Here is an 18,767-nt window from a genome sequence, read left to right as displayed (position 1 = left end):
AGTTAAGTTTACCATCCACCCATACACCCAAGTCTTTTTCTGTGCCTGTTTTACCCAGTGTTCTACAATTAAGTACATAATCATACATTTTATTTTCTCTACCCAAGTGCATGACCTTACATTTATCTACATTAAACTTCAATTGCCACTTCTCAGCCCAATTCTCCAATTTACATAAATCTCCCTGTAATATAAACTTATCCTCCTCTGTATAGATTATTGATTGTTGTTTTAGTAGGAGCTGAGAACGCTGTCGCCCTAGTTACAAAAAAAAAAAGTTGTGTAAAATCGTTGGACTACCACTAGATGGCAGGCTGCAACCCATGTACTGAAGTTCAGATTAATCTCCAGTGAGGGTATACTGGAGGACAAAGACCCTATTCACTGTGTGTTGCTGTTTGTAGAATCACTAAATGTTTTTCTCTAGCTGTGCCTCATTGTTCTTCTCTAGAAGTCATTATATCTGGTATTAATCAAGTCTCTCTTTTTATGTTGGAATGCAAATTGGTTTACAGGCACTAAAAGTATCCCTGGTTTACTACGTAGTTCCAGCCACTCCCTGTACACCCAGGGAGTCACAACATGGATGCTACACCCGGAAGTCAGGTGCCTGGAACTTCCTGTGGAAGCCGTCTTGCTACACCCACTGATGGCAGTATACCTCATAAGCCACGCCCCTCGCAATGGCTCTTTGTTCAAAGCTCTCCACCCATCCCCGGTGGGAGGTGTTCTCTGATCTTAAATCAGAGCTATTAGCATATGGTCTCCAGTCAGGAGACTGATTGATCCTAAACGACAAGCGAGAAAGAGCCATGAGTCAACACTAGAGGAGCCGATCCAACCGCAGAAAAATCTATGGATCCACACCTCGCATTGCAGAAGGGTCGATCAACCAGAGCTGCACTGAGCGTTCTGCTCATACTTATCATTTTCAGAAAACCCTGTACAGTTTCAGACCATTATTGCCAGAACAGTTAGAAGAGAGGACTTAGAGAACCTTGAGATATGGGAAAGTCCAACTACAAAGGGTGAGGACTCGCCTAGGAGTCCTTGGTCTCAAACCGGTGAAGAAAACCCCTTTCCCCTTTCCGCCCATGCCTCGATGTTCAGTTAGGCAGGTTTTTCAAACAGATCTTTCTACCTCTGTTCCTAAGGGAACACAGTACCCTTAGAATTCAGAAATGGCAGAAGTAAGTCTTTAGGGGGGACTGTTGAGGACAAGAATTGACTATCCAAAAATACTTAATTCAGCCATTTCATAGACTCAGGTATATAGTTCAGTAGATGTGAACTAACACACATATTTGTGAATGCTTTTGTTTCTTACTAACATGTATATATATATATATATATTGCATATTCAGTGTATTTTCATCAAACACAGTATATGTAACTTAAATATGGCTGCCATTTCCTGTTTTGCACATGGGACGATGGACAAAGAAATTCCTGGAGCTTGGACTGACCAATCCAAGGAGGATGTGCAGATCTCTCTATGTCATGAAGCCCTGCGATACTTGATTGGACTAAAACTTTTGTTTACACCCCCTTACTGCTTGGTCTAGAGTTTTTTCAAATAATAAAAATCACTTGGTCAGAGCCAGTCATGGAGATAGATGTAACTGACTTGCTGTCCAGTTATTCTTCATTCTCGTGTGCACACATGACATTTTAATTTGAAACAGCAGTCAGATCCCGAAGATTTTTTGAGTCTCATCATCATCATCGTCATTTTAGCCTTGACAAAAGGAGGCAGCAATCTACAGCACCAGAGGCAGCAATCTACAGTGAAAGGAGGCAGCAATCAACAGCGAAAGGAGGCAGCAATCTACAGCACCAGAGGCAGCAATCTACAGCGAAAGGAGGCAGCAATCTACAGCACCAGAGGCAGCATTTTACAGCGAAAGGAGGCAGCAATCTACAGCGCCAGAGGCAGCAATCTACAGCGAAAGGAGGCAGCAATCTACAGCACCAGAGGCAGCATTCTACAGCGCCAGAAGCAGCAATCTACAGCGCCAGAGGCAGCAATCTACAGTGAAAGGAGACAGCAATCTACAGTACCAGAGACAGCAATCTACAGCGAAAGGAGGCAGCATTCTACAGCGAAAGGAGGCAGCAATCTACAGCACCAGAGGCAGCAAGTTACAGCGAAAGGAGGCAGCATTCTACAGCGAAAGGAGGAGCAATCTACAGCGAAAGGAGGCAGCAATCCACATCGCCAGAGGCAGCAATTTACAGCGAAAGGAGGCAGCATTCTACAGCGAAAGGATGCAGCATTCTACAGCACCAGGAGGCAGCAATCTACAGCACCAGAGACAGCAATCTACATCGAAGGGAGGCAGCAATCTACAGCACCAGAGGCAGCATTCTACAGCGCCAGAGGCAGCATTCTACAGCGCCAGAGGCAGCATTCTACAGCGCCAGAGGCAGCAATCTACAGCGCCAGAGGTAGCAATCTACAGCGAAGGGAGGCAGCAATCTACAGCACCAGAGACAGCAATCTACAGCGAAGGGAGGCAGCAATCTACAGCACCAGAGGCAGCATTCTACAGCGCCAGAGGCAGAATTCTACAGCGCCAGAGGCAGCAATCTACAGCACCAGAGGCAGGAATTTACACCGAAGGGAGGCAGCAATCTACAGCACCAGAGACAGCAATCTACAGCGAAGGGAGGCAGCATTCTACAGCACCAGAGGCAGCATTCTACAGCGCCAGAGGCAGCAATCTACAGCGCCAGAGGCATCAATTTACAGCGAAAGGAGGCAGCAATCTACAGCACCAGAGGCAACATTCTACAGCGCCAGAGGCAGCAATCTACAGCGAAAGGAGGCAGCATTCTACAGCGCCAGAGGCAGCAATCTACAGCGAAGGGAGGCAGCAATCTACAACAAAAGGAGGCAGCATTCTACAGCACCAGAGACAGCATTCTACAGCACCAGAGACAGCATTCTACAGCACCAGAGACAACAATCTACAGCACCAGAGGTAGCATTCTACAGCACCAGAGACAGCATTCTACAGCACTAGAGACAGCAATCTACAGCGCCAGAGGCAGCAATCTACAGCGCCAGAGGCAGCAATCTACAGCACCAGAGGCAGCAATCTACAGCGAAGGGAGGCAGCAATCTACAGCACCAGAGACAGCAATCTACAGCGAAGGGAGGCAGCAATCTACAGCGAAGGGAGGCAGCAATCTACAGCACCAGAGACAGCATTCTACAGCACCAGAGGCAGCAATCTACAGCGAAAGGAGACAGCAATCTACAGCACCAGAGGCAGCATTCTGCAGCACCAGAGACAGCAATCTACAGCACCAGAGACAGCAATCTACAGCACCAGAGACAGCAATCTACAGCACCAGAGACAGCATTCTACAGCAAACGGAGGCAGCAATCTACAGCACCAGAGGCAGCATTCTACAGCACCAGAGACAGCAATCTACAGCGAAGGGAGGCAGCAATCTACAGCACCAGAGGCAGCAATCTACAGCAAAGGGAGGCAGCATTCTACAGCACCAGAGGCAGCATTCTACAGCGAAAGGAGGCAGCATTCTACAGCACCAGAGGCAGCATTCTACAGCGAAAGGAGGCAGCAACCTACAGCACCAGAGGCAACATTCTACAGCCAAAGGAGGCAGCAATCTACAGCACCAGAGGCAGCATTCTACAGCACCAGAGACAGCAATCTACAGCGAAGGGAGGCAGCAATCTACAGCACCAGAGACAGCAATCTACAGCGAAAGGAGGCAGCAATCTACAGCACCAGAGGCAGCATTCTACAGCACCAGAGACAGCAATCTACAGTGAAGGGAGGCAGCAATCTACAGCACCAGAGGCAGCAATCTACAGCACCAGAGACAGCAATCTACAGCGCCAGAGGTAGCATTCTACAGCACCAGAGGCAGCAATCTACAGCACCAGAGGCAGCAATCTACAGCACCAGAGACAGCATTCTACAGCACCAGAGGCAGCATTCTACACCACCAGGAGGCAGCAATCTACAGCGCCAGAGGCAGCATTCTACAGCACCAGAGGCAGCATTCTACACCACCAGGAGGCAGCAATCTACAGCGACAGAGGCAGCAATCTACAGCGAAGGGAGGCAGCAATCTACAGCCAAAGGAGGCAGCAATCTACAGCACCAGAGGCAGCATTCTACAGCGAAGGGAGGCAGCATTCTACAGCGAAAGGAGGCAGCAATCTACAGCACCAGAGGCAGCATTCTACAGCGAAGGGAGGCAGCATTCTACAGCGCCAAAGACAGCATTCTACAGCGCCAGAGGCAGCATTCTACAAGCCAGAGGCAGCATTCTACAGTGAAAGGAGGCAGCATTCTACAGCACCAGAGGCAGCATTCTACAGCGCCAGAGGCAGCAATCTACAGTGAAAGGAGGCAGCAACCTACAGCACCAGAGGCAACATTCTACAGCGAAGGGAGGCAGCAATCTACAGCACCAGAGACAGCAATCTACAGCGAAGGGAGGCAGCAATCTACAGCACCAGAGACAGCATTCTACAGCACCAGAGACAGCATTCTATAGCACCAGAGGCAGCATTCTACAGCGAAGGGAGGCAGCATTCTACAGCCAAAGGAGGCAGCAATCTACAGCACCAGAGGCAGCAATCTACAGCACCAGAGGCAGCATTTTACAGCCAAAGGAGGCAGCAATCTACAGCACCAGAGGCAGCATTCTACAGCCAAAGGAGGCAGCAATCTACAGCACCAGAGGCAGCATTCTACATCGAAGGGAGGCAGCATTCTACAGCGAAAGGAGGCAGCAATCTACAGCACCAGAGGCAGCATTTTATAGCCAAAGGAGGCAGCAATCTACAGCACCAGAGGCAGCATTCTACAGCCAAAGGAGACAGCAATCTACAGCACCAGAGACAGCAATCTACAGCACCAGAGACAGCATTCTACAGCAAACGGAGGCAGCAATCTACAGCACCAGAGGCAGCATTCTACAGCACCAGAGACAGCAATCTACAGCGAAGGGAGGCAGCAATCTACAGCACCAGAGGCAGCAATCTACAGCAAAGGGAGGCAGCATTCTACAGCACCAGAGGCAGCATTCTACAGCGAAAGGAGGCAGCATTCTACAGCACCAGAGGCAGCATTCTACAGCGAAAGGAGGCAGCAACCTACAGCACCAGAGGCAACATTCTACAGCCAAAGGAGGCAGCAATCTACAGCACCAGAGGCAGCATTCTACAGCACCAGAGACAGCAATCTACAGCGAAGGGAGGCAGCAATCTACAGCACCAGAGACAGCAATCTACAGCGAAAGGAGGCAGCAATCTACAGCACCAGAGGCAGCATTCTACAGCACCAGAGACAGCAATCTACAGCGAAGGGAGGCAGCATTCTACAGCACCAGAGACAGCAATCTAAAGCGAAGGGAGGCAGCATTCTACAGCCAAAGGAGGCAGCAATCTACAGCACCAGAGGCAGCATTCTACAGCACCAGAGACAGCAATCTACAGCGAAGGGAGGCAGCAATCTACAGCACCAGAGACAGCAATCTACAGCGAAAGGAGGCAGCAATCTACAGCACCAGAGGCAGCATTCTACAGCACCAGAGACAGCAATCTACAGTGAAGGGAGGCAGCAATCTACAGCACCAGAGGCAGCAATCTACAGCACCAGAGACAGCAATCTACAGCGCCAGAGGTAGCATTCTACAGCACCAGAGGCAGCAATCTACAGCACCAGAGGCAGCAATCTACAGCACCAGAGACAGCATTCTACAGCACCAGAGGCAGCATTCTACACCACCAGGAGGCAGCAATCTACAGCGCCAGAGGCAGCATTCTACAGCACCAGAGGCAGCATTCTACACCACCAGGAGGCAGCAATCTACAGCGACAGAGGCAGCAATCTACAGCGAAGGGAGGCAGCAATCTACAGCCAAAGGAGGCAGCAATCTACAGCACCAGAGGCAGCATTCTACAGCGAAGGGAGGCAGCATTCTACAGCGAAAGGAGGCAGCAATCTACAGCACCAGAGGCAGCATTCTACAGCGAAGGGAGGCAGCATTCTACAGCGCCAAAGACAGCATTCTACAGCGCCAGAGGCAGCATTCTACAAGCCAGAGGCAGCATTCTACAGTGAAAGGAGGCAGCATTCTACAGCACCAGAGGCAGCATTCTACAGCGCCAGAGGCAGCAATCTACAGTGAAAGGAGGCAGCAACCTACAGCACCAGAGGCAACATTCTACAGCGAAGGGAGGCAGCAATCTACAGCACCAGAGACAGCAATCTACAGCGAAGGGAGGCAGCAATCTACAGCACCAGAGACAGCATTCTACAGCACCAGAGACAGCATTCTATAGCACCAGAGGCAGCATTCTACAGCGAAGGGAGGCAGCATTCTACAGCCAAAGGAGGCAGCAATCTACAGCACCAGAGGCAGCATTCTACAGCGAAGGGAGGCAGCAATCTACAGCACCAGAGGCAGCATTTTACAGCCAAAGGAGGCAGCAATCTACAGCACCAGAGGCAGCATTCTACAGCCAAAGGAGGCAGCAATCTACAGCACCAGAGGCAGCATTCTACATCGAAGGGAGGCAGCATTCTACAGCGAAAGGAGGCAGCAATCTACAGCCAAAGGAGGCAGCAATCTACAGCACCAAAGGCAGCATTCTACAGCGAAGGGAGGCAGCATTCTACAGCGCCAGAGACAGCATTTTACAGCGCCAAAGACAGCATTCTACAGCGAAAGGAGGCAGCATTCTACAGCACCAGGAGGCAGCAATCTACAACGCCAGAGGAAGCATTCTACAGAGAAAGGAGGCAGCAATCTACAGTGAAAGGAAGCAGCAATCTACAGCGAAAGGAGGCAGCAATCTACAGCACCAGAGGCAGAAATCTACAGCACCAGAGGCAGCAATCTACAGCGAAAGGAGGCAGCATTCTACAGCACCAGGAGGAAGCAATCTACAGTGAAAGGAGGCAGCAATCTACAGTGAAGGGAGGCAGCATTCTACAGTGAAAGGAGGCAGCAATCTACAGCACCAGAGGCAGCATTCTACATCGAAGGGAGGCAGCATTCTACAGCGAAAGGAGGCAGCAATCTACAGCCAAAGGAGGCAGCAATCTACAGCACCAAAGGCAGCATTCTACAGCGAAGGGAGGCAGCATTCTACAGCGCCAGAGACAGCATTTTACAGCGCCAAAGACAGCATTCTACAGCGAAAGGAGGCAGCATTCTACAGCACCAGGAGGCAGCAATCTACAACGCCAGAGGAAGCATTCTACAGAGAAAGGAGGCAGCAATCTACAGTGAAAGGAAGCAGCAATCTACAGCGAAAGGAGGCAGCAATCTACAGCACCAGAGGCAGAAATCTACAGCACCAGAGGCAGCAATCTACAGCGAAAGGAGGCAGCATTCTACAGCACCAGGAGGAAGCAATCTACAGTGAAAGGAGGCAGCAATCTACAGTGAAGGGAGGCAGCATTCTACAGTGAAAGGAGGCAGCAATCTACAGCACCAGAGGCAGCATTCTACAGCGAAGGGAGGCAGCATTCTACAGCGCCAGAGACAGCATTCTACAGCGCCAGAGGCAGTATTCTACAAGCCAGAGGCAGCATTCTACAGTGAAAGGAGGCAGCATTCTACAGCACCAGAGGCAGCATTCTACAGCGCCAGAGGCAGCAATCTACAGTGAAAGGAGGCAGCAACCTACAGCACCAGAGGCAACATTCTACAGCGAAGGGAGGCAGCAATCTACAGCACCAGAGACAGCAATCTACAGCGAAGGGAGGCAGCAATCTACAGCACCAGAGACAGCATTCTACAGCACCAGAGACAGCATTCTACAGCGAAGGGAGGCAGCATTCTACAGCCAAAGGAGGCAGCAATCTACAGCACCAGAGGCAGCATTCTACAGCGAAGGGAGGCAGCAATCTACAGCACCAGAGGCAGCATTTTACAGCCAAAGGAGGCAGCAATCTACAGCACCAGAGGCAGCATTCTACAGCCAAAGGAGGCAGAAATCTACAGCACCAGAGGCAGCATTCTACATCGAAGGGAGGCAGCATTCTACAGTGAAAGGAGGCAGCAACCTACAGCACCAGAGGCAGCATTCTACAGCCAAAGGAGGCAGCAATCTACAGCACCAGAGGCAGCATTCTACAGCGAAGGGAGGCAGCATTCTACAGCGCCAGAGACAGCATTCTACAGCGCCAAAGAAAGCATTCTACAGCGAAAGGAGGCAGCATTCTACAGCACCAGGAGGCAGCAATCTACAACGCCAGAGGAAGCATTCTACAGAGAAAGGAGGCAGCAATCTACAGTGAAAGGAAGCAGCAATCTACAGCGAAAGGAGGCAGCAATCTACAGCACCAGAGGCAGCAATCTACAGCACCAGAGGCAGCAATCTACAGCGAAAGGAGGCAGCATTCTACAGCACCAGGAGGAAGCAATCTACAGTGAAAGGAGGCAGCAATCTACAGCCAAAGGAGGCAGCAATCTACAGCACCAGGAGGCAGCATTCTACAGCACCAGAGGCAGCAATCTACAGCACCAGGAGTTGGTATTCTACAGCGAAAGGAGGCAGGGATCTAGAAAGACCACAGGCAGGAATCTAAAGAGACCACAAGCAGGAATCTATGCTAGTAGGTGACAGAGATTCAGAATGAGAAAAGCTAAAGATCTGGTGACTGGAGGCAGTGATCCAGGAGATAATGTGTGTGGTTGGAGAGCGTGGAGCGGGCCCTTGGTGTCGTTATTCACCTGATGTGTGACTGGATTCTGATGGAGGTACCCGCGTCCTCTCTGGTGATGGAGTCGTACACTGTGAGGCTTCCTCATCTGACTCATCCATGCAATCAGGTTTACCATCACACAACTTGTCTCGTCTGATGCATGATCCATCTCCACAGACCCAGAACCCCGGGGAACACGTCCCGAGCCCTGAAATAACACAGACCCCTGCCATTATTAGCAATAATGGCATCTCACCATAGAGATGATCTACAAAAGCAATATTAAGAGGCTACAATTTAACTTTTAATCCTAATGCTTATAAAAACCTAGATTAGGTAACAAGTAACCCAAAGCTGCTTGGTATGCCGCCACCTCTCAGGCATAAACCAAAGGGTATTATTTATGGTAGCCAAGGACATATATAACAAAATTATCAAAAAAAACACAACAAACAAAACAAAAAATACTGAATATGATTATTTCACCATAGAGATGAGCCCACAGACGCTCTCAGGACCTCTGACCATGCGTCCATCATCCCCTCTATAGGCACCTGTGCACCTCACCACTGGTGGACCTCACCACTGGTGGACCTCACCACTGGTGGACCTCACCACTGGTGGACCTCACCACTGGTGGACCTTGTGACGACATGGACTCTCATGGGTTAAAGTTTCTTAAAATTCAGCCAGACAGCATGATAGATTGTTTATAGACGGGGGAGAAGTCCCTCATTGTTTTTACAAGACTCTTGTTGACTCAATGTAATTGTGTTGGCCACTGAAAGCCAGACGTATTGTTCTCCAGACTTTTACAGTAACCATTGTATTGTAGTTGTGTATTGCTAATGTGATTACCTTAGTAGCCATTGTTGAGTCTGTGACTTGCAGACTCCATGTAGAAATCTTCAGTCTTTCTGTAGACATCATTTGGATGAACACTGTCCATGCAGCTTGAGATTCATCCAATGGGAGAGGCGCTCTTGTCCAACCAATCGATGAGGACGCAGTGTATCTAAGTGGAAGGCTGTGGCTATAAAAGGGACTTCTTTAAGCCACCAGTTGGTTGATGGATGCTGATGGATCCAGTCTAAGCTCTAAGGAGCTGACTAGAGGATCAGGATATCTTATCGCTTCAATCTAGGGACTCCGGTTCCGGTTGGAGACCATATCCACAGCCTAGGGATTTCGAATCCGGCTGCCAGGATTGTATCATCATACCAGGACTACCTAAGGAGGACACTCAGGTTGGGACAGTTCAGTCACCTGTTACAGACTTTGCAGACCTCACACGGCTTCCTAAATCTGGCGCTATTCCTTTCTCGATGGGTGCCCGCCAAAAGCGGGGTGCTGCTGGATTGGAGTAAGCGGCCCTGGAAGCTCTGAGGCAAGGACATTCTAAATCCCTGGTGAGCCAGCGGAAGGGTGAGACTCTGTTGCCTGTTACATTTGTGTGTTTTGCTGGTTATGTGTTATGTGCCGTTAATTGTTTGGGGATCCAATAAAGTCTAATTATTGTGGTTCCCTCACCCTGTGTTGTCTGAGTAGTGTTACGCCCACGGTTAAGGAGGCCGGCGTTCAGTTGGGATGAGCCCTGAGCCACGCTGTCTTTCTAAAGGCGGCGGGTTTTAGTGGACGAGAGCACCCACTGAGCCCCGTGTCTCCACAATTGGTGGCAGCGGTGGGATACTACTCAGCCTGGTTTACCCAGGGGAGCTGCAGCGGACTGGTGTTTTCGGACACCGTCCAGGGCTCAACAACCAGGGAGGCACATAAGCATACCCAGCAGGCCATAGGGGAGGCATTCAGGTTTCGGACGCTGCCATGTCCAACCCCACCAGCTCAGCCATGGGACAAGGACCAGAGAGGAGTTACGACCGCAGCAGTAAATGGATGCTACAGGATCTGTGCCAGAGGCGAAAGATTATCTACTGGAACGCTGAGACTCGGTCAGACTTGATCCAGAAATTAATCCGTTGGGATGCCCAGAATGATGCAGAGGACGAAGAGGATCCCGCCGATATTGACCCAGAAGATTTAAACTATGTGCCACATCATGGATCTAGTGACAATCGGGAATCAACTTTGTCCAAAATGGCCCAAGCCACAGCGTTGTTGGATGCATTGGGGCCTAGATCCTTAAGAGAAGAGAGGGCTTATGTTCTGGAATATGTTTATGGGATTCCAGCTGCAGTACTGCAAACACCAGCCGGACGAGAAGGATGGTCCCGCTACCCAGCAGAAGCTGCACCAAAACAAAGGACTACATACAGGGCCTGTGACTCGCCCAATCTATGGCGCTGTTATACATGTGGGCGCCATGGACATATAGATATAGATTGTCTCCAAAACTGAGGCGGCATGCTTGGAGCCCATCTACCAGCTCAGCCGGTCAAGAGCCAGGGACTACGAGACACTGGTTCCTCCATTACCTTGGTAAGCCCAGTTATTGTTTCCCCAGAAGACCCTGTACCAGATTCCCAATTATCCATCTCCCTGGCTGAGGGCCAGCGCTCAGACATTCCTCTGGCATGTGTGCAGTTGGACCTAAGGACCGACAAGGGAGAGGTCGAGGTGGAGCTTGTGGACAGCCTCCCCACACCTGGTATTTTGGGGACCAACCAGGAAGTGATCGATGTGGGGATTGTCAACAGCCTCCCCATACCTGTCATTGTGGAGACTGACCAGAGCAAGGCTGATGTGGAGCTTATAGACACCGTCCAAACACCAGTTATTTCGGGAAAGGACCACGGAGAGGTTGATGTGAGACTTGTGAACAGTCTCCCTATACCTGTCATTGTGGAGACTGACCAGAGCAAGGCTGATGTGGAGCTTATGGACACCGTCCCCACACCAGTTACTTTGGGGTCTGACCAGGAAGAGGTCCATATGGAGTTTATGGACAGCCTCCCCACACCTGTTGTTTCGGGGACTAGCCAGGAGGAAGTTGAAGTGGGGTTCATAGATGGCCCCACCAAGCCTGTTGTTTCGGATACCACTCGAAGGGAAGTGAAAGTGGGGCTTGTGAATTAACTGCTCACACCAGTCATTTTGGAGAATGACCTAGGACAAGGACTATCCGGTCAGTTTGAAGAAGCCATCACCCACCTCCAAGCCAAGCAGGACCCTGATGTGGATCTTTCTAACATCTTTTCCAGGGATGGTTTGCATTCCCGGTCTCCATCATCCACTTCTGAGCCAAGAACCGTGAGTAAGCCTAACCACACTGTGGCTATTGACTGGGGGAGGATTGATAGTGGGAGATTTGTGCAGGACCAACTCATGGACCCCACCTTAGTGCTTTTCCGCAATATGGCTGCTCAACTTGGGGGAGGTATTCAGGGGGAGGTGTATAGATGCGAGCCTCTGATGCTGACCTCACCATTAAAACCATTATAAAGGACAATGCCGTCAAGAGGAGAAGGATGATCGGAAGCCTATCATGTCTGGCTAATATTAAGAAGGGGGAGGAATGTGACGACATGGACTCTCATGGGTTAAAGTTTCTTAAAATTCAGCCAGACAGCATGCTAGATTGTTTATAGACGGGGGAGAAGTCCCTCATTGTTTTTACAAGACTCTTGTTGACTCAATGTAATTGTGTTGGCCACTGAAAGCCAGACGTATTGTTCTCCAGACCTTTCCAGTAACCATTGTATTGTAGTTGTGTATTGCTAATGTGATTACCTTAGTAGCCATTGTTGAGTCTGTGACTTGCAGACTCCATGTAGAAATCTTCAGTCTTTCTGTAGACATCATTTGGATGAACATTGTCCATGCAGCTTGAGATTCATCCAATGGGAGAGGCGCTCTTGTCCAACCAATCGATGAGGATGCAGTGTATCTAAGTGGAAGGCTGTGGCTATAAAAGGGACTTCTTTAAGCCACCAGTTGGTTGATGGTTGCTGATGGATCCAGTCTAAGCTCTAAGTTGCTGACTAGAGGATCAGGATATCTTATGGCTTCAATCTAGGGATTCCGGTTCCGGTTGGAGACCATATCCACAGCCTAGGGATTTCGACTCCGACTGCCAGGATTGTATCATCATACCAGGACTACCTAAGGAGGACACTCAGGTTGGGACAGTTCAGTCACCTGTTACAGACTTTGCAGACCTCAGCCAGCTTCCTAAATCTGGCGCTATTCCTTTCTCGGTGGGTGCCCGCCAAAAGCGGGGTGCTGCTGGATTGGAGTAAGCGGCCCTGGAAGCTCTGAGGCAAGGACATTCTAAATCCCTGGTGAGCCAGCGGAAGGGTGAGACTCTGTTGCCTGTTACATTTGTGTGTTTTGCTGGTTATGTGTTATGTGCCGTTAATTGTTTGGGGATCCAATAAAGTCTAATTATTGTGGTTCCCTCACCCTGTGTTGTCTGAGTAGTGTTACGCCCATGGTTAAGGAGGCCGGCGTTCAGTTGGGATGAGCCCTGAGCCACGCTGTCTTTCTAAAGGCGGCGGGTTTTAGTGGACGAGAGCACCCACTGAGCCCCGTGTCTCCACAGACCTCACCACTGGTGGACCTCACCAGTTGTGGACCTCACCACTGATGGACCTCACCACTGATGGACCTCACCACTGGTGGACCTCACCAGTTGTGGACCTCACCACTGGTGGACCTCACCACTGATGGACCTCACCACTGGTGGACCTCCTGGGTCACCTCTTACATATCATTGTCTTCTCTGCTGATCGTCCAGCTGGTGGATTGATGCACTATATCCACTCCCTAAGAGCCTCCCAGCCTGCGTTACCTGTGCATAGAGTCTCATCCACTCCATTACTGCAGTCTCGGTGGCCATCACACACCCTCTCCTTGGAGAGACACAGCCCCTCTGGACACTGAAACTCCCAGGATGGACAGGAGCATCCCCTCTCATCGCTGAAATCCCCGCAGTCATCATGGTCATCACAACGGTGGATGTAGGGAATGCACTTACCCAGAGAGCAGCGGTAATGAGCGGAGCTGCACCCGGAGGAGCAACCTGGAGGGAAGAAGAGGAGACATGAAAAGTCACTCAGCTGCTGATCATCCAGGCTGGGACGTTCTGCTGTGAGAGGGGAGGAGAGAGCTGCTCTATTCACACTGAGGACAGGGCTCTACATGGCATTGTGTGTCCTGTCCTCATACTCCATGTCTGTGGATCTGATCTGCTGTGAGAGGGGAGGAGAGAGCTGCTCCAGTCACACTGAGCACAGAGCTCTACATGTCATTGTGTGTCCTGTCCTTATCCTCCATGTCTGTGGATCTGATCTGCTGTGAGAGGGGAGGAGAGAGCTGCTCCATTCACACTGAGGACAGGGCTCTACATGGCATTGTGTCCTGTCCTCATCCTCCATGTTTGTGGATCTGATCTGCTGTGAGAGGGGAGGAGAGAGCTGCTCCATTCACACTGAGGACAGGGCTCTACATGGCATTGTGTCCTGTCCTCATCCTCCATGTCTGTGGATCTGATCTGCTGTGAGAGGGGAGGAGAGAGCTGCTCCATTCACAATGAGGACAGGGCTCTACATGGCATTGTGTCCTGTTCTCATACTCCATGTCTGTGGATCTGATCTGCTGTGAGAGGGGAGGAGAGAGCTGCTCCAGTCACACTGAGGACAGGGCTCTACATGGCATTGTGTCCTGTTCTCATACTCCATGTCTGTGGATCTGATCTGCTGTGAGAGGGGAGGAGAGAGCTGCTCCATTCACACTGAGAACAGGGCTCTACATGGCATTGTGTGTCCTGTCCTCATCCTCCATGTCTGTGGATCTGATCTGCTGTGAGAGGGGAGGAGAGAGCTGCTCCAGTCACACTGAGGACAGAGCTCTACATGGCATTGTGTGTCCTGTTCTCATACTCCATGTCTGTGGATCTGATCTGCTGTGAGAGAGGAGGAGAGAGCTGCTCCATTCACACTGAGGACAGAGCTCTACATGGCATTGTGTCCTGTCCTCATACTCCCTGTCTGTGGATCTGATCTGCTGTGAGAGGGGAGGAGAGAGCTGCTCCATTCACACTGAGGACAGGGCTTTACATAACATTGTGTGTCCTGTCCGCATCCTCCATGTCTGTGGATCTGATCTGCTGTGAGAGGGGAGGAGAGAGCTGCTCCATTAACACTGAGGACAGGGCTCTACATGGCATTGTGCGTCCTGTTCTCATTCTCCATGTCTGTGGATCTGATCTGCTGTGAGAGGGGAGGAGAGAGCTGCTCCATTCACACTGAGGACAGGGCTCTACATGGCATTGTGTGTCCTGTCCTCATCCTCCATGTCTGTGGATCTGATCTGCTGTGAGAGGGGAGGAGAGAGCTGCTCCAGTCACACTGAGGACAGGGCTCTACATGGCATTGTGCGTCCTGTCCTCATCCTCCATGTCTGTGGATCTGATCTGCTGTGAGAGGGGAGGAGAGAGCTGCTCCAGTCACACTGAGGACAGGGCTCTACATGGCATTGTGCGTCCTGTCCTCATCCTCCATGTCTGTGGATCTGATCTGCTGTGAGAGGGGAGGAGAGAGCTGCTCCATTCACACTGAGGACAGGGCTTTACATAACATTGTGTGTCCTGTCCGCATCCTCCATGTCTGTGGATCTGATCTGCTGTGAGAGGGGAGGAGAGAGCTGCTCCATTAACACTGAGGACAGGGCTCTACATGGCATTGTGCGTCCTGTTCTCATTCTCCATGTCTGTGGATCTGATCTGCTGTGAGAGGGGAGGAGAGAGCTGCTCCATTCACACTGAGGACAGGGCTCTACATGGCATTGTGTGTCCTGTCCTCATCCTCCATGTCTGTGGATCTGATCTGCTGTGAGAGGGGAGGAGAGAGCTGCTCCAGTCACACTGAGGACAGGGCTCTACATGGCATTGTGCGTCCTGTCCTCATACTCCATGTCTGTGGATCTGATCTGCTGTGAGCTCGTCCTGACTGATGCTCGGCCTGACACTGGATGGCGCTGTCCTCGCCAGGAGATATGGGGATGATGTACATGGATGTCGGCTGTTACAGATACGGGACCCACCTGATTCATCGGAATCATCAGCGAACCCGCAGTCCAGGTCCCCATCACAGACGTGTGAGAGGGGGATGCAGCGGCCATTGGAGCAGCGGAACTCGCTGTCCGTGCAGGAGGGAGCGGGGCAGCCCCATTCGTCAGAGTGGTCCACACAGTCGGCTCTGCCGTCACAGTGGTGGGCCTGGGGGATGCACTGTCCGTTGGCGCAGCGGTGCTCTTGAGGGGCACAAGTCAGTGAGCAGATCTCATCAGATCCATCTCCACAATCGTCCTCGTTGTCACAGACCCAGGCGGTGGGGACACAGCGGTCACTCAACCGGCAAGAAAATTCATCTACTCCACACCGGGAAGCGGGAGAGCATGGCTGATCCGGACAATGCCACTGGCCAGACTGACACGTACTGCAAGAAGAAGAGTGCACTTCAGCCTGGAACACAGCATCAGACGGCAGGAGAGGCACCAGCAACGTAGAGCCTCAGAGATCAGACGGCAGGAGAGGCAACAGCAACGTAGAGCCTCAGAGATCAGACGGCAGGAGAGGCACCAGCAACGTAGAGCCTCAGAGATCAGACGGCAGGAGAGGCACCAGCAACATAGAGCCTCAGAGATCAGACGGCAGGAGAGGCACCAGCAACGTAGAGCCTCAGAGATCAGACGGCAGGAGAGGCACCAGCAACGTAGAGCCTCAGAGATCAGACGGCAGGAGAGGCACCAGCAACGTAGAGCCTCAGAGATCAGACGGCAGGAGAGGCACCAGCAACGTAGAGCCTCAGAGATCAGACGGCAGGAGAGGCACCAGCAACGTAGAGCCTCAGAGATCAGACGGCAGGAGAGGCACCAGCAACGTAGAGCCTCAGAGATCAGACGGCAGGAGAGGCACCAGCAACGTAGAGCCTCAGAGATCAGACGGCAGGAGAGGCACCAGCAACGTAGAGCCTCAGAGATCAGACGGCAGGAGAGGCACCAGCAACGTAGAGCCTCAGAGATCAGACAGCAGGAGAGGCACCAGCAACGTAGAGCCTCAGAGATCAGACGGCAGGAGAAGCACCAGCTACGTAGAGCCTCAGAGATCAGACGGCAGGAGAGGCACCAGCAACGTAGAGCCTCAGAGATCAGACGGCAGGAGAGGCACCAGCAACGTAGAGCCTCAGAGATCAGACGGCAGGAGAGGCACCAGCAACGTAGAGCCTCAGAGATCAGACGGCAGGAGAGGCACCAGCAACGTAGAGCCTCAGAGATCAGACGGCAGGAGAGGCACCAGCAACGTAGAGCCTCAGAGATCAGACAGCAGGAGAGGCACCAGCAACGTAGAGCCTCAGAGATCAGACGGCAGGAGAAGCACCAGCTACGTAGAGCCTCAGAGATCAGACGGCAGGAGAGGCACCAGCAACGTAGAGCCTCAGAGATCAGACGGCAGGAGAGGCACCAGCAACGTAGAGCCTCATAGATCAGACGGCAGGAGAGGCACCAGCAACGTAGAGCCTCAGAGATCAGACGGCAGGAGAGGCACCAGCAACGTAGAGCCTCAGAGATCAGATGGCAGGAGAGGCACCAGCAACGTAGAGCCTCATAGATCAGACGGCAGGAGAGGCACCAGCAACGTAGAGCCTCAGAGATCAGACAGCAGGAGAAGCACCAGCAACGTAGAGCCTCAGAGATCAGACGGCAAGAGAGGCACCAGCAACGTAGGGCCTCAGAGATCAGACGGCAAGAGAGGCACCAGCAACGTAGAGCCTCAGAGATCAGATGGCAGGAGAGGCACCAGCAACGTAGAGCCTCATAGATCAGACGGCAGGAGAGGCACCAGCAACGTAGAGCCTCAGAGATCAGACAGCAGGAGAAGCACCAGCAACGTAGAGCCTCAGAGATCAGACAGCAGGAGAAGCACCAGCAACGTAGGGCCTCAGAGATCAGACGGCAAGAGAGGCACCAGCAACGTAGAGCCTCAGAGATCAGACAGCAGGAGAGGCACCAGCAACGTAGAGCCTCAGAGATCAGACGGCAAGAGAGGCACCAGCAACGTAGAGCCTCAGAGATCAGACGGCAGGAGAGGCACCAGCAACGTAGAGCCTCAGAGATCAGACGGCAGGAGAGGCACCAGCAACGTAGAGCCTCAGAGATCAGACGACAGGAGAGGCACCAGCAACGTAGAGCCTCAGAGATCAGACGGCAAGAGAGGCTCGAACAAAGTAGAGCCTCAGAGATCAGACAGCAGGAGAGGCACCAGCAACATAGAGCCTCAGAGATCAGACGGCAGGAGAGGCACCAGCAACGTAGAACCTCAGAGATCAGACGGCAGGAGAGGCACCAGCAACGTAGAGCCTCAGAGCTCAGACGGCAGAAGAAGCACCAGCAACGTAGAGCCTCAGAGATCAGACGGCAGGAGAAGCACCAGCAACGTAGAGCCTCAGAGATCAGACGGCAAGAGAGGCACCAGCAACGTAGGGCCTCAGAGATCAGACGGCAGGAGAGGCACCAGCAACGTAGAGCCTCAGAGATCAGACGGCAAGAGAGGCACCAGCAACGTAGAGCCTCAAAGATCAGACGGCAGGAGAGGCACCAGCAACGTAGAGCCTCAGAGATCACACGGCATGAGAGGCACCAGCAACGTAGAGCCTCAGAGATCAGACGGCAGGAGAGGCACCAGCAACGTAGAGCCTCAGAGATCAGATATAAGAAAAGAGAACTCAGGAACATAGAGCCTCAGAGATCAGATATCAGAAGTGAGACACCAGGAACGTAGACCCTCAGAGATCAGATATAAGAAATGAGACACCAGGAACATAGAGCCTCAGAGATCAGACGGCAGGAGAGGCACCAGCAACGTAGAGCCTCAGAGATCAGACGGCAGGAGAGGCACCAGCAACATAGAGCCTCAGAGAGCAGATATAAGAAATGAGACACCAGGAACATAGAGCCTCAGAGATCAGATAGAAGACATGAGACACCAGGAACATAGAGCCTCAGAGATCATACCTGAGGAATGAGACACCAGGAACATAGAGCCTCAGAGATCAGATATAAGAAACGAGACACCAGGAACATAGAGCCTCAGAGATCAGATATAAG

General features: G+C 51.7%; 1 protein-coding gene across 1 annotated transcript in view; it reads right to left on the bottom strand.

The window, feature by feature from the left end:
* Positions 1-18,767, bottom strand: part of LOC142243992 (SCO-spondin-like) — a 476,497-nt gene that overhangs the window by 268,789 nt on the left and 188,941 nt on the right. Inside the window, 3 exon segments of the mRNA XM_075316177.1 lie at positions 8,734-8,913; positions 13,453-13,683; positions 15,705-16,099. Coding sequence (XP_075172292.1) covers positions 8,734-8,913; positions 13,453-13,683; positions 15,705-16,099 — 806 coding nt within the window.

The sequence above is a fragment of the Anomaloglossus baeobatrachus genome, chromosome 6, assembly GCF_048569485.1.
Source record: "Anomaloglossus baeobatrachus isolate aAnoBae1 chromosome 6, aAnoBae1.hap1, whole genome shotgun sequence".
NCBI lineage: Eukaryota > Metazoa > Chordata > Amphibia > Anura > Aromobatidae > Anomaloglossus > Anomaloglossus baeobatrachus.
Note: the sequence above shows the minus strand (reverse complement) of the source record. Positions and strands in the feature narration are given on the sequence as shown.